The sequence below is a fragment of the Triplophysa rosa genome, linkage group LG20 (assembly GCF_024868665.1).
Source record: "Triplophysa rosa linkage group LG20, Trosa_1v2, whole genome shotgun sequence".
NCBI classification, from domain to species: Eukaryota; Metazoa; Chordata; class Actinopteri; order Cypriniformes; family Nemacheilidae; genus Triplophysa; species Triplophysa rosa.
In genome coordinates, this window is record NC_079909.1 from 2,552,043 (window position 1) to 2,568,735 (window position 16,693).

The window sequence follows — 16,693 nt, forward strand, 5'->3', positions numbered from 1 at the left end:
CTGGATGTAGACAATGGTGTGAAGTGGATTATTGTTTAAGCTGTTGAGTACTGCATAGTATTGTGCCAATGATGACTTAATAATCAAGTGTATTCATATATAAATATAGAGCTTCAGCTGTAGGCTGGTGACAGCGTGTAATTTCAGAATCTGCGCTTTTTTGGAGAGCCGATATAACATCCGGTGCTAACGTCATGTGCACCCACCCCTTATGATATTTAACTGTGACGTTCACATGGATCAGTGCCTGTTGTGAAGCTGAGCTTAATTTAGCACAGAGAATACAGGCCAGGCCAGAATACATACTGTAGTCGATAATATTGCTGGTCCATACAGTGGGGTGAGCCTGTATGCCACAACATACTGAAAGTCAGGACTCCAGTTCACATGCATGCCTGATATTTGACAGATTCAGAGCCACAGTTTAATAAAATGTTATAAAAATGTGAAATACTTTATAACAAAACTTAATGAGTGATAAGGCAACACTGTAAAAAATCCTGTAAAAAAACTGACATTTCCTGGCAGCTGGGGTGCCAGAAATAAACCCTAAAATAACAGGTTTTTTCCTGTCAAATTACATGTTTCCCCAGTCTATAATTTTACGTTTTTTGGCTGTATTTTCAATAAAGAAACTGTAAAAAAGTTTATTATTAAATAAACCATAAAATAAAAAAATTTCCTGTAAAATTATGTGTTTTCCCAACCGTATTTTTAAAAATACATGAAAAAAAGAATAAAATTACAGTTATTATATATGAGGGAAATCTGTAAAAGAAATTACTGAAAATTCTGTAAAATGTATTTTTTTCAGTGAAATTTACAGAAATAATAAAAAATATAAGGATAACTAGGATAAGGATAACGTTTTTAAATCTTTCTAATATGAGAGAATACACGTGGCAACACCACAACTAACAATGATGTTGGGATCTACTTCAGAGCATTTTAGTGAGAAAACATTGACAGCCAATCAAATCCTTTCGAATTTAAAGTGCTCATGCATTTTATATGTGAAACTGCAGTGTGTCAGTTTAGAATACTCTGAAAATCCAGTAGTGCGTACTACTGTGTTAAAAACTTCAGTTCAAAAGCTTCTCTAAATGTTTAAGTGACTTGTAAAGCCTATTTGATTTCACTTAAACATTTAGAGAAGCTAAATCAATTTTATTAAATTGACTTGTAGTTGCATTTCATATTACTTAAAAGATTTAGTTGAACAAATTTCTACTTTATTTAATAAGTTTAATATAACTTAAATTCAAGTGACTTGTAAAGCCAATTTGATTTAACCTAAAATTGTGCCAGATTTCAACTTCAGTGAATTTTGACTTGCAAATTCGTACCACGTGAAGATGTGTGACCAATCAACTTTGGAATGCCGAAAGTCCAATGTGACCTCAGCATAATATAGTTATCATTATAGCTATCGTTCTTGGTGTAAACTGTCTTTTTTTTTAAGATATTAAACACCAAAAACACTTTGGCTGATGATGCAACAACATGGTGTTTAGGGCAAGTCTCACTATTACTCTCACTTCATGTAGTGATTTAAACAAACACTTCAGTGATTTACTAATATAATCCACGATCCACAATTTTTTTTTCATTATGCCTGACAAAGAATAAAGTGGATGGACAGAGGAACCCAAGCCATATCTAGAGATCAGTGTCCCGATAACGTTGTCTCTTAGCACGCTACGAAGACTCTAAAGGTACACCTTAACTCAAGTTATACCTTTTCTAGGCGTGTTCCCCGAACTATACCTTTTGATGTTACTTAAGGTAAACCTTCTTGAGTGCGACGTTAGCAGGTGCTGTCCATGGCGGTGGTGCTGAATAGGTTGATATCGATGCCCCGAGAATCGATTGTTCGCTTTACCTTGCGTTATAGAGTTGGTAAATTATTGAGAAAAAAATGTTTATTATAAAGAAACGCTTTAGAAATTGCATTTATCAGGGCTCACTGAAATAGTATAAAGAAAGAAAGAAATATGTGTGTATGTATTTATAATTTTGCAAGTGTCCAATCCCGCACCCTCACGGCCATACGTTTTCTGCGTTAACCAGCTACATTAACTGGCTGTTTGGCTTCGCTTGTTTTTGAAAGGGTCATTTATATTCTCATAGTTTGCCATCATGTATTAATGTTCTCCACGATCTGTGTTGATTCACATTATTGGTGTAAATCACTCATTTGTGTATAGGGCTAAGTGTCCCATCCAGAATGCCAATCACTCGCGGGACACCCGCAATGGCATGGAAGCCTTGATGTGCCTCCATCACGTCGTGCCTGGCGAAAGGCATATGTATGTAATCGGTGGCATGACGGAGCAGGATGTTTGTCACTGAGTGAACGCACCGCCACACCGATGTCTTTCTCAGCCCAAATTCATCCCCAAACACCTCCAGAAAACTCCCCACGGCATAAAAACGAAGAGCCGCCATGCAGCAGCTGATTTTCGGGGCTGAGGAGGCAGCTCCGTCGAGTTTGTCTCCACAAAGTTGGGCCAACAAGATGCAAGAGCTGCAGAATTTGCTCCCGTGGCAGGCTAAATTTGTGTAGAATTTTCTCTTCTGACATGGTAGCCAGGGCACTAAAATGTTCTCTAATGAAATTGTGCAAATACACTAACTGGCTCCGCGGACGGTGCCGTCTTTGATTTAAGACAACTATTCACTGTCTCGCTGCCATAGCTTGACCAAACTCCCCATAACATTCATTCCCTTTATATAGACTACGCCTTTCCTGTCAAATGGTTTGCCAGCTGATGTGCCTTGGGATAATAGGCTGTAATTGAAAGCGCTAACAACCATCAGTGTATGACAATTTTATTCATGAAAACACTTCAATAGCCTACACTGAGTGTATTAAACCTGAGTATTTTATTGGTAAAATTAAAACTAAGTTAAAGTAAAAATGTAAATGTAATACTAAATAAAATTTTATATTAAATTAGTATATTAAATTTGATATGTGAAATTAAACTGCGATGTAGAAAATCCTTTTGCATAGCGGTATGAACCATCAAAGGCGATAAGGTATAGCTAAGAGCGGTCCAGACCAACCTTACGAAAGTATGACTTACAGAAGGTATACTTAACTAAGGTTTCGGGAAACACGTATTAACGATAAGGAACAGCTTAAAGTATAACTTAAGAACAACGTAGCGTTAAGGAGGTTTCGGGAAACACAGCCCAGATTATTACAGAAACAGGGGATGGCCTCTTTTGACTAAAGAAACACTCCACTTATATAGTTTATAAAAAAATCTAATATCTTATATCATTACTAACTGGAGTACACACAGAAACATTGAATGTAATTGCATTTGCTCTAACCAAGTACAGAGAACCTGTACTTGTACACAGTGTGTCTTTGAATCGTTCATACTGAAAGAGAAGAAAACTCCTCCGAAACAAATAAAAGGTAAGTCAGGCACATCGAGGACAGCGCTCCGGTCACTATGCAACGGCCTGGCTGTGCGTGCCTCTCTTTGTAGGTTGTACTGTAAAAAGAGTTTCTGAGGAACCTCTATTAATATTTCAGCAGCTAAGAGAGAGAGACTCCCTTTACTGTGCGGGGAGAAATAAAAAACACATCTACCCATTATTGACTAGTCTGTGTTGCCTAGCAACTGCAGGAGATGGTAATGAGACCTCCATGCATTGAATGGCAGAGCGAGTCGTGAGTCGTGCCGGGGTGATGCTGCTGATGCTATAAATTGTTCCATCTAAAAATAGCAACGGACTGGGTTTTCACATTGGAGTCTTCTTCACGCTGGTGTTTTCTGGAAAGGCTATTATAAGACACGATTTCAGGCAACATGTTCTTCTGTATTGTACATTGCACATTACGTGTGGTACGTGTCTGGTGGTTGCTTTCCATTTGCAAACGGAATATTTCAGGGTTTCAATTGCATTCTCAAAAGACATCAAGAAATAAATACTGAAGAAAAAAACTAGATGTATTTTTAGCACTAAAATACATCGTTATATGTTTTTATATGCTTGAAATATATCAACTCTTTTATTTAATAAAGGAATGTGTTAGCAGCGCAATATGTTATGAGTTTGATTCTCAGGGAACACGCATGCTGATAAAATCTATAGCTTGAATGCACTGTAAGTTGCTATGGATAAAAATGTCTACCAAATGCATAGATGTACTGTAAATAATAATGACTAGCTGACATTAACTTGCTTTTCAAACATTTGCTTATTAAATAAATATAGCCTATAATTGGCAATGAAATGTTTACTGATAACACAAATTTGTATAAAAACACAGTGTAATTTTAAATGGAGGATTGGTGTCCTGAGCACATGAAGCAGTCATTTTACCTGGATTTGTGTAACAATATACTCGCATGTACAATTACTGTGATTAATAATACTGTGTTAATAATACACATGTGATAATATTGTACATAAATCATTGCCAGTAGGTGACATGGGTTTTGTACCCATTTAACATTATGCCTTACACTCTCTGTCTCCCTACACTTGAATTTTAAGTGTAAATCATTGAGCATTAAAAAGAGAAAACACAATGTTGATAGCAATTTTTTTCAAAAGATATTGTAATAATATCATTACCCTGAATTCTTTAGGCCACGTTAATCAAGCAGTGAAAAACTGATATAGTTACAGGCCTATTATTGCTGATTTGTGATCATAATAATATACACAGTATGCTACAGCTGCAGAAAAAAATGAAGAGACCATTTCAAATATATTTTCAGTTTTTCTGAATTTACTATATATGTTTAGGTAAAATTATCATTTTTGTTTTATTCTGTGAACTTCTAACAATATCTCTCCCAAATTTCAAGAAAATGCAGAAATAGAAACTGGAGGAACAGGTCAACATAAGAGAAAAGATGCTCTGTATTTTTTCAGACCTCAAATACTGCAAAGAAAACAAGTTCATATTCACCTTTAAGCAACACAACATGTGTTTAGAAAAAGATCCATTTTTTTGTGATAAACTTCATTTTGATTACAGTTTTCAAGTGTCTTGTCATGCTGTCAGTCTTTCACATTGCTGTTGGATGACTTGATGTCACTCCTGAGGTTTGATTTCATTGAAATTCAACAAACACTGGACTGGAATGACCACAATACATCGAGAAATGCTGATTACATGAACATTTGGAATGGTCTCTTATTTTTTCTGGGCTATATATGCTATATTATGAAAAATGTTCCAGCCCCTGTGATTCTGCAGACAAAAAGCAGGATGACTACTTAAACCACAATATTACTCAACTGAAATATATACATTCTGTTCTTTTTTTGTGAAACATGTGTCACATGTATAATATAAGCTGCCGAGGCACCCTATTTCTCCTTGAAATCAATCAGTAAATCTGGCCGTGTTTTTTGAGGAACATGTGCGAGTGGGCGGCTTGTTGTTTTAGCATGGGCACAAAACGAACAGCATCGGACCTAAACCAGCCAGCTGTCTTCATCTCACTCTATACTCCAGCCATGTTTCTCCATCACACGTTTCTCTCGACTCTAAAGGCTGAGCGTTGGGGGGAAGCATGGCCATGAATAATTCATCAACTCACGAGTCTATATTTAGATACAGCTTCAGTGGATTGGGGAGGGCCGGGCATCGATGTTTGACAGGGGCTATTAATAGTAAGGTCATCACAGAAGGGCTCTCGATGCTCTGTCTGTGAGTGAACTAACAGGCGCGATGTAACATCGCTGCGGCAAGCCAAGGTCGCTGAGGAGCAGTGGGTCACTACGTGAGGCAGTATGGTGGGCTGTGGGGGAGCTGAATGCGAGTTCTTCCCCGCCGAAGGTAGCAACAGTGACGTAGGGGATCGATCAGGACTCCTGCTGCAGTTTTTCAGAGCCACTGACAATGCAGCAGTCTAAATATAGCATGAGAGCGGGATCCCCCTTCTCACAGCCAACCCACTGCTCTGCATTTGGTGCAGTCTGCCACAATTAAAATGCTGATGTGCGGAAAACAACATAACACAAGAACACATGAAGTTATACAATACAGACAGAGATGATGATATTGGTCAGCTTAAAAGACCATACGGGTTTATTTCTGAACCAATCTGTTACATAATATCCACAATATAATATGATGTACTGCAAAATAATGGCATCAGTGAGAACTGGTGTCTTTCGCTTTAAACAATTAGGATTCAACTTGAATTCAAATCTAAAAATCCATGGAAAGTTTTAACATTTTAAAACCATGTGATGTAAATGCAATAAATATTAAGGATTTTTATGACAGCAAATCTGTGTAGGTCTGACTTTCAGGATGCTCTTCGGAACGCTGTCAAATCAATCTGGGATAACATGGATCATCAGGTTTTGCCAGTGCCGATCCTAGACAGTTGGGGTCCCTAAGCAAACCTTTTTATATAATATGACAGTTTATTGTAATAAATATAAAAAATCAAAAGGTGTGCATTATAGCTGACACCCACGTGGTTTTGTGCTGTAAGTCATTCCCTTTAAATGCTACTGAAGTTAGAAACGTGTATTAATGTGTATGTAACTTTGGAGACGGTCCCTAAATTCACGAATATTAAAGGACTCATCGGATGAGCACTTTCAACAAGTTAGTATGATTTAATAGGGTCTTCATGAAATGTCTGGAACATATTTTGCTTAAAAACACTCAATGGCTGTGTAAACAAAACCTTTTTGCCTCGTCAAAAACAGCTATGCTCACAGCAACCCATTTTGGTGCATGTCTCTTTAAATGATAATGAGTTACAGCGCACCCCACCGTGGCGTGTCAACACAACACACGTGTACAACAAAACTCCTGATTTTTCAGCCTAAGGTCGAATGATTTGAGACGTTTAAAATGAAACTAACCGCAGTGTTCGCCCCTGTTCATTAGCAAAACAAACAGCTTGCCGCAGCTGAACATATTAATGCACATAATGTGTTAACATACTGTAGCGAGGAAGGCGGGACGAGAGCCGTGGGGCAGGAAGGCGGGGCCGGTGGCGTGAGTGATAATGAGTATCAGCTGTACGCGCACCGGTCCCGCATGCCTCACGGGGAGCTAGGGAGCATAAGAGGACGAGCGACGGGACTGCCGACGAGAGAGGACCGGGCCCGGACATGAGTTGAGTTTTGTTTAAGTTTTATTTATGTTTGTGTGGCCGGCAGTCGACCGTGAGGTGGCTGCCGGCCTTTTACTTCCGTGTTATTGTTTGTTTATTTTTGATTAAAGTTTATTGTTTAAATGTTCGCCGGTTCCCGCCTCCTTCCTTCCCTACATTGAACTTTGTTACATTGGTGCCGAAACCCGGGAGGAAGGAGGGACATGCTGTCGAAGAGCCCTCCCGCCGAGCGGCCTCGCGGTGCTGAGGAGTTGGGCAGCGCGGAGAGGGCGTCCGCCAGCGGCTGCCCGAGATCGTGGTGCTGGAACGATGGGATTCGGTGGGGACGGAGAGCCCGCGGCCGTGCTCCTGGGACGAGGTGGGATGGCGGCCATGGAGGGAGCGCGGGAGTGCCGGCTGCCCTCAGCCAGAAGCCATCGCCGGCCGCCAGGAGGGGAGGAGGATCGGGCCGTCCACCGAACATCCAGCACCACAGCATAGCACCGCGAGGAAGAGCCTCTCGGCTGGCTGAGGACCGAGCGACGGCGTGTCGGGGAACCGGACTACTTTTTTTTCCTCTCTCCCCTCTCTCGTCCCTGTCGCTCGGGGTGCTCCCGGCTCCGTTCTCTCGTCTCGTCGGTGCGTACCCCCAGGCGCTGGGGCTCTCAAGGGGGGGCCCCCCGGGGGGGAGTAAGCCAGGCGCGGTGGTACCCCCCGGCCTGTGAGGGGCGATGGGGTATGTAGCGAGGAAGGCGGGACGAGAGCCGTGGGGCAGGAAGGCGGGGCCGGTGGCGTGAGTGATAATGAGTATCAGCTGTACGCGCACCGGTCCCGCATGCCTCACGGGGAGCTAGGGAGCATAAGAGGACGAGCGACGGGACTGCCGACGAGAGAGGACCGGGCCCGGAAATGTTAAGTTTTATTTATGTTTGTGTGGCCGGCAGTCTCAACTCAACTCAACTTTATTTATATAGCGCTTTTACAATTTTCATTGTTACAAAGCAGCTGTACATGAGACATATTGACTATAAGCAAAATAATTAAAGTTGTACCTGCAAAAACAAGAAAAGGTTGAAAACACAGAAGACAGACATACCCACATACAAAACACTCCACACACACAATATGCACACGTACTAACACACATAGACATAGAGACACACACACACACACACGGATGCGCACGCACACACAACACACACACACACACGTACGTACACAGACAAGTACGCACACACACACACACACACACACACGCTCAGTGAGAGCACACATTTAGGATAAAGGAGAGAGAAGCACAGGTCAAATATAACAGACTATAAATTCCTATATGCAATATTAATTAAGTAAAACTTTAAAATTCTAAAGCAGCCCCCCCGGTCAGGCAGATAGTGCAAAAACAGTATGCAAACGGTGGCGAGGAACCCAAAACTCTAATCGAGAAAAAAAACCTCAGGAGAACCCAGGCCCAACCAGGGGATTCCAGTTCCCCTCTGGCAAAAGCTGCTGCCTCTGCACAAGCTCCAGAGACTTGCACAACAAGGCTAAATAAAATAAATAAACTTAATAATAAAATAAATTATAGTTTAAGATTATCATTAATAATCTAATAGCATTTGAAATTTTGTGGTGAAGACATGTCAAGAGACCGCGTCCTTCTTTATCCAGCTCTATCATCTCAGCTCTTGTCAGGTCCCCACTTCCCATTCTCCGCTCTACCATCAGGTCAGGCCATGAACTGCATCCTGCTCGCTGTGGTAACCTTGGAACAATGAGACAAGACTGGCTGAGAGTAGAGTACTGTTCTGTACTCTTTGATGCAACAAGTACATCAGTTGTGTTTTTGGTTCCGGTTGATCTAACTAATGCAGCCTAAACCCTCTGAAGATTTATATTATGGAAGAGTAGTGTATGCAAGATTAAAAAGATGCGTCTTTAGTCTAGATTTAAACTGACAGAGTGTGTCTGCCTCCCGGACAGTGCAGGGAAGACTATTCCAAAGTTTAGGCGCTAGATAGGAAAAGGATCTACCACCTGCACTTGATTTTGAAATTCTAGGTATTACCAACTGACAGGACGCCTGAGAGCGTAATGCACGTGAAGGACTGTAATACAAAAGGAGTTCATTCAAGTACTGAGGAGCTAAACCATGTAAGGCTTTATAGGTAATAAGCAAGATTTTAAAGTTAACGCGATGCTTTATAGGTAACCAGTGCAAGGTTGACAGAACCGGGCTAATATGTTCATACTTTTTTGTACGTGTAAGAACTCGAGCTGCCGCGTTTTGGACCAATTGGAGTTTTTGTAATAAGCCTGCAGGGCAACCACCTAACAGTGCATTACAGTAGTCTAGTCTTGATGTCATGAATGCATGAATTAACTTCTCTGCATCTGACATTGACAGCATATGACGTAGTTTAGATATAAAGTCAACCGTGAGGTGGCTGCCGGCCTTTTACTTCCGTGTTATTGTTTGTTTATTTTTTATTAAACTTTATTGTTTAAATGTTCGCCGGTTCCCGCCTCCTTCCTTCCCTACATTGAACTTTGCTACACATACATACAGCTAAACTCCAAGTGCTCATTTGCCAAATAACATATAAATATAGAGTAAGTTTAACACTGGCTTTGAATGTTTACTCCGTGACTGACTTAGCTCCCTTCGCTATCATATGCTAACGTTATCCTCCTATATATACGGTACATGTACGTCAATTCAGACTGTTGATAAATATTACTTACATCGGCAGCTTTGTCTCGTTCAGTTGGTCTCAATCCCTCTTGAGGAACAACTTTGAAGCCAATCCTGCTTGTACTGTCCCAGGTTGAAAAAGCACTCTGGCTTGAAGTGATTCGCGCAAACAAGCAAGTTTTTACTTATGGTTTCTGAGGAATTTCCACTAAAAATAAATACACTCCTGTCTCTTCCGAGGATAGGACTTTCTGCAGCGACTACATTGCATGTTGCATGTTGTCCACGAACTTTAGCCATCGCGTCACGTACACCACTGTCGCTTATGAAAACAACAATGGCGGCAGTGCCGTGGGTGGAATTGTGCAGGTTAAGGGGCAGTAATATTATAATAAGATCCTGCTTTTACGTCACAACAGGAGCGAAATCTGAACGGCTCGATTTCTCACATGCTTGCATGGAAAGGCACAGCAAAACAAACTTACTGGGATCTTGTTTTTCACGTTTTCTGGGTTGCTAGATGCACCGGGGACCCGATTATAGCGCTTAAACATTTGGATTTTCATCCGATGACTCCTTTAATGTCCAATATCAAGCCAACTTTATGCCAGTGGACAAATACTGAATTTGTAAAAAACAAATACTGAATTTTAGCAAAAGTACAAAACACATGCCTCCTTATTATTTTGCTTCGCGTTGTTGGCATTTTTTCTTCCCCTTTTTTTCACCCAAGATGGATAGCTCTGTTTAAAGCCATGCTATGAAGAGTTCAGATGCAAAACCCTCTAAAAGCCACCGCCGTCAAAAATTAGATTATGATGTTAAATGAACGCTCTCCACACATAGTATACGTTACTCAACTAATTTTGCTTCAAACCACACTCTGCCCGGTCTGAAATATCTTCTATTGCTGGAAGTAAAAGGAGGATCCTGATCAAATATGCTCGTCTAAACAAAAAGTCATCTGACGGGCTTAGGGTTTTCCTTCTGAACTCTTCACATGTAAAGATGCATATCAGCACATCCAGGTAATATATATACTTATATAAGACTTATGTTTACTTTTTTCATGTAGCATCATGCTGCAGGGGAAAACAGCCAGAGGATCGAGATTGAATCCAGTCCCCGATGGATTCAGCCTCGTAAATATAAAAAAATTCTGCATTTGTGATCTTTGGACCGACAAAAAGGTTACTGTACGTTTGAATAACACAACCAGGTGTTAATGTGCTGCACACACTCAGATTTTGGAGTTGTGCTGTTTTGGAACAGTGTTGTAAATAAAACTTAACCACTGATTTCTAATTGTGTCCTCGACAAAAACAATGTTATATTGAGTGAACTAGACCACTTAAAACTACACACCAGCAGTCACGTTTGTTGAACGTGATTTCCGTATTCCGTATGTGTTCATGTTTACTGTGAGGTAAATGAGTTGTGACCAAAAAATACTGTTATTTTCAGCCCATCTTTGGGTCAAAAAATGATGCCAACGGCTGGGTTGTAATTTAACCCATTCTGGGCTGTGTTAACCCATTGTTGGTCAAATATAAACTTTTGCAGGGTTAATTTACCCAACACACATTTTTTTACACACAAGTGTATTATTGCAGACCAAAATGCAATAATCCCACACATAGAAACACAAGGTTGTCGTGACAGAACAAGCTCTTCTGATCACCCAGCATGTGAGGCTACTGCTGAACACCAAAGCTTCAGATTTCTGTTGACCTGTCATGCCTAAAGATGATTTCCCATCACTGGACAACAGACACTATGTGTATTGTACACACGTCCCCCCTGCGACCCGAGGAGCTGCACCTGTGTTTACCCACCGCGCCTGAAGATCTCCAGTTACACAGCCGGCATGATCTGGCTTTCTGCTTCTCACCGTCAGACTAACTGCTGACTCACACTGGTCATGAGAGCTCTGGACATACTTTTATTTGACACCAGTAATCAAAAACTGATAAAGTACCCTTCATATCTACCCGACCATTCCCCTGTATTTTATGTTTAAAATAGGATATTACAGATATTAAGATCTAACCCAGAGTATAATACTTGCTGTGTAACTAATCCCTCACCGTTTCCGCAATGGAGATTAAGGTTAACTCAAATCACACGTCCTTATAATATTCAGTAGCTATGACGCTCTCATGAATCCCGAACATTGGATCGTTGCCTTGTTGTGAAGCTGAGCTTAATTTAGCAGAGAGAATATAGGCCAGGAACACATAGTCAATAATATTGCTGTTGGTCTGTCAGTCCAGACTGGCATAATGTGGGGTGAGCCTGTATGACACACACCAACAAAAGGTCAAAACTCCAGTTCACAGAATTCAACAATGTTTGGTGTGAGACAGATTCAGAGACACCATGTAAAAGTGATAAAATGATGATGATGATGATGGTGATGGTGATGGTGATGGTGATGGTGATGATGATGATGATGTGTCTAACTGAAAAGAAATCAGAGTTCAACAGTCTTAATGATATAACAACAATCCTGAACACACAGACATAAATGATATACCTCAAATTGTTGAGAAGTGACTGGACTGAAAAAATAGAAAGAAATCTCATTGAACTTGCTTGTTTTGACAGCATTTTTGCTAGCATCTACCCACCCAGAACACCTCAGTGACCAACCAGAGTCACTGCTCTAAACCACTGCACAGCAATGCCTCACAGTCACACAAACATCTGCTCATGCCAGTGATAAGACTCAACAATCTGAAGGTCTGACGTGGGATCATTTTCTCAGTTTTCATCTCTGTAAAGTTCATCTTCACCGCGGTGTCCAACCATCGATCTCCTAGCACTCTGTTGCATAAGCCGGTTCAGAGGAGGCCTTACGTAAGCTGTTTGTGTAAGGCCCATTTGAAGAGCTGTTGTGGTCTGATTCTCAGCGGTGCTCAGACTCCTGGTAGAGTTTGAGTAAGCCATCTGAGAGCCTTACAGAAACCCACACACAAACTCCAGAGGGGTTCCTGGTATAGTTACACCTGTGATAACATGACATGGGATCAACCTTATTCTTTTTGTCAAGAAAACATTTCAGTACTGAACGTTCAAATTCCAGGTCATTGATGGACTAACGATTATATGAAGGCATCAAAAACTGACATTAAAGAATGTGTTCTGTGTGGGCTGTCTTATAAATGTACTGCGACTTTTGTGAACAGAATTCCAACAGAATTGAGCTGTGACTATGTGGTGGACATATTTGGCCAGTAAACAACCACCCTTAGAAAAAAACTAGAAACCACCTTTACAGTAGCAACCAGTGCTGGGTGTCGTTATATAGATATTACAACAGAGACACGCCATTAATATGCACGTATGAATGATAGAAACCATACTTGGGAAGAGACCAATAAATCAGTTTTATTCATTATACATGTATATAATCGATATTTTAAATAGGTTAGTTATCTGCAAGAATCAACATAACTGCAAGTGATTTTTCAATTTTATACCTTCAGATTATGTTAGGGAATTCTGAACATATTTTTTATCTAATTTTATTTTTAAAAAATGTTTTGTGACTTTTTTTAATAATTTCGAAATTTCAACTTTTTTTTACAGAATTTTAGTTTTTTTTACAGATTTTTGAAATAGGGTAAAAAAATCTAATTACAGAAGACTGCAAATTTAAAATGTATGGTGCCCCAGCTGCCAGAAAATGTCTGTTTTTACAGGATTGTTTTACAGTCTACTTTTGAAAAACGGTAAACCCGTCAAATTACAGAAAAAGACCACAAATTTACAAGAAAAACAATTTATTTAAGTGTTACGTCTGAACTCATTTATTGTAATTATTGACTCAATTATTGGTTTTCTTTTTGGGTGTGAAAACAGATTAAACATGTGCATGACTAGCAGCAGATGGTGAGGCTCATCATACAGTAAAATGTAGTGAAAATGAGCAAACCACACATCCACAAGACATCAGTCGGTTCTATGCTTCAGCAGTCTTCAGTTCTGTCTTTGCTCAGCTCCACTTACTCCTGCAACTCTCCAGTTATTTAAAGCCTCTTGGATTACCCACAATGCTCTGCATTAATATTTTATTAGCTCACTGATAATCACAGCAGTAGAGGAGAGCACTAGAGACATCGCCACGAACCGTTGTTTATTACTCATGCAGTTACTGAGGACGCATAACCAGTTAATGACTTAAGCAACTTAAGCTCACAAGGAACATAAAGTCAAATAGTTACAAATGAGCCGTTTTCAAAAGTACACTTGAAAGGTGCACTGTTTTTTTGCTCTCTATGCAAACCATTTAGGTTTACCAGATGTCCTGGGATAGTCCTGTATTTTCCAGGAAAACCTGACATCTGGCAACCCTAAAATCCTCTCGGACGCTTTTTAAAGTAGCTAACAAAAAAGGAAATAAAGAGGTTTATCTGGGTCTCACATTGTAAATCTCCCTAAAACACCCTAAATATGTACAACATTGACCAAAACATTTAGTTTAACAAATAGACAACATCATTTATTATACCTAAAATGTGCATTAACATTTCTGCTTTTCAAAACAGAGAAAAAATGTATTATGACTCCCCCTACTGGTTGAAGTGCACTAAACACACACAGTGAGTGAAGGTATACATGCAAACCCAGCCTGCAAGCAAAACTGTGTGACCTAACCTGACCGGAGTATCCAACACAGCTTATGCTAATTATTATTTAATTACAAACTTGACAATTTATAACAGACTGAAATAACTGACCTGAACAACACCCAAAACTGTTTGCTCTACAGTGCTTCAAAAACAAAACACCTTTAAAAACGACACCATTTGGGAGCCACAGATTTAAACCGCCAAGTCATTAATATAGAAATAAATGAGACTCACTTGGCAAGTTTCATTTCGATCTGTTGGCGGATGTCCTGTCGCTCCTGATCGCTGCGAACAGGGAAGATGTTTCTGTCCTCCAGTTCCTGTTTACTGGGCCTGTTACGCAGCTTCACTGCCAGAAGCTCTTTTCTCATTCGCCGTGGAAGTGTCCCTGTACAGACCCCAATACACACAAACATCAACACTGATGCTCGAAGAGAAATCAACACATTACTAAATACTCACAAACATTTTAATAAATGATTTTATGAAATCCCTTCACAGCGATGCCATAGAAGAACTATTTTTGGTTCCCCAAACAATCATTTACGCAAAGGATCTTATAAGAAACGTCTTTTCATCTTTTTCTACAATACAGAACATTTTGTGAAACAGATGGTTCTTTATGGAACCATTCAGCAAAAAATGGTTCCTCTATGGCATCGTGAAGCACCTTTATTTTTAAGCGTGTAAAGGCTTGGAAGGTTTTACCATGCCAAATGTGTTTTCCCAAGTTCGTGTGCTCATATAATCTTTGGATTGGAAAGAACTGACATCAGAAATAAGTGAGAGGCTACTTTTTATATTTTTCTTTCATTTAAAGTCCCCGTGAACCAGAAGATGCGATCGTTTTTACTTCCGTATTTTGGTTCCCTTTATAAAGCATTCGTAAGTGTGTTCATTAATGATAAATTAGTCATTTACAAATGCATTATAAAGCAGTTATAACTGCATAAAAAAGGGATTCTAACGAAATACCTGCTAAATAGTGAGCCATTTTTAACTCACCTTATAAATGCTTAATAAATGTATTTATTCATTATCCGTAAGATAATGTACCATAAGACATTCGGAATCGGATCAAGTAAGCAACATGGTTTTAAAAGTGACATAAGATATGAAATATACAATAATAAGAAAAACCAACATAACACCCTACAGTCTCCAGTCTGACAGCCTATTCTGCAAACAACATCAAGATAATAATGAATCTGCTTTCGAGTCAAATAAATAATGAAAAAATACATTTATTAAGCATTTATAACATGTGAGTTAAAAATGGCTCACTACTTGGCAGGTATTTCGTTAGAATCCCCCTTTTTATTTATGCAGTTATACATGCTTTATAATGCATTTATAAAAGCTTTATGAAGGGAACCTTAATGTAAAGTGTTACCTTATGTAAACAGTGTGAAAAGCACCCAACACCTTCCTGTTTGCGGTCATTCATTGTCAGAATGACACAAGAAGTGCTTCCTGCTCAATTGTTTCACTTCTCCGTCTCTCTCTCTCTCTCTGTCTGATGTGACTCTCCCTAGACTGCACTAGAAGTAGGAGACCAGATGTTGCTGACAAATCAACCACTTTATTTCTGCTATGAGTATTTCGAATCCAACAAAATTGCAACAATAATAACAGGCACTTACCAGGACCAATATCTGATAAAATACAAACAAACTACATGAATATACAGTTGTTGTGCAGTTGGTAAGGTGTTTCTAGCATGTTGGCAATGAGTTGCTGAGCTGTTCTTTATCTGCCCACCCTTAAAGTCAGGGTAAAGAGAATTCTGAGAATTGTTTCTAAATGCATTATAGATGTTAGAAATGTATTGCTGAAACACATTACAAAGACTCAAAAGTATGTAGTACTGAAATGTAGAGTTAAACCGTTAAACAGTTTTTCACAAATTCTCTTTTCAGGATTTTTTGGGCGGGGCTAAAACGGGGGATCGATGACGCAATGGAGCGTCCGACCATACATAGCCCCTCCCCTATCACTAGAGCGCCTAGCATCTAGCAAAAACAAATGTTTTTTTTCCAGTTTTCATGATATGTTCGAGACTGCTTCTGCCTCCCGCCTTTAACATTACTTCTGCTGTCATTACTTGATGATGTCGACGACAACGGCTGTTCACTTGAAGAAGTAGCAACACTGCTACTTACTGAAGAGATGCTAGGGTCAATTGAAGTTTTCCTTTTCATCACGAACCTGTCCATTTGTACACGAAATTTAAAGACAAATTGACATTCTCGCAACGATTAACAATGTCCACT

At 39.8% G+C, this 16,693-nt stretch overlaps 1 protein-coding gene across 3 annotated transcripts in view; it reads right to left on the reverse strand.

Annotated features, from left to right (window-relative positions):
* Window positions 1-16,693, reverse strand: part of phactr3b (phosphatase and actin regulator 3b) — a 72,965-nt gene that overhangs the window by 8,492 nt on the left and 47,780 nt on the right. For all 3 annotated transcript variants that reach the window (XM_057361709.1, XM_057361711.1, XM_057361710.1), the window contains one exon: window positions 14,655-14,808. In XM_057361709.1, coding sequence (XP_057217692.1) covers window positions 14,655-14,808 — 154 coding nt within the window. The remainder of the gene's footprint in view (window positions 1-14,654; window positions 14,809-16,693) is intronic.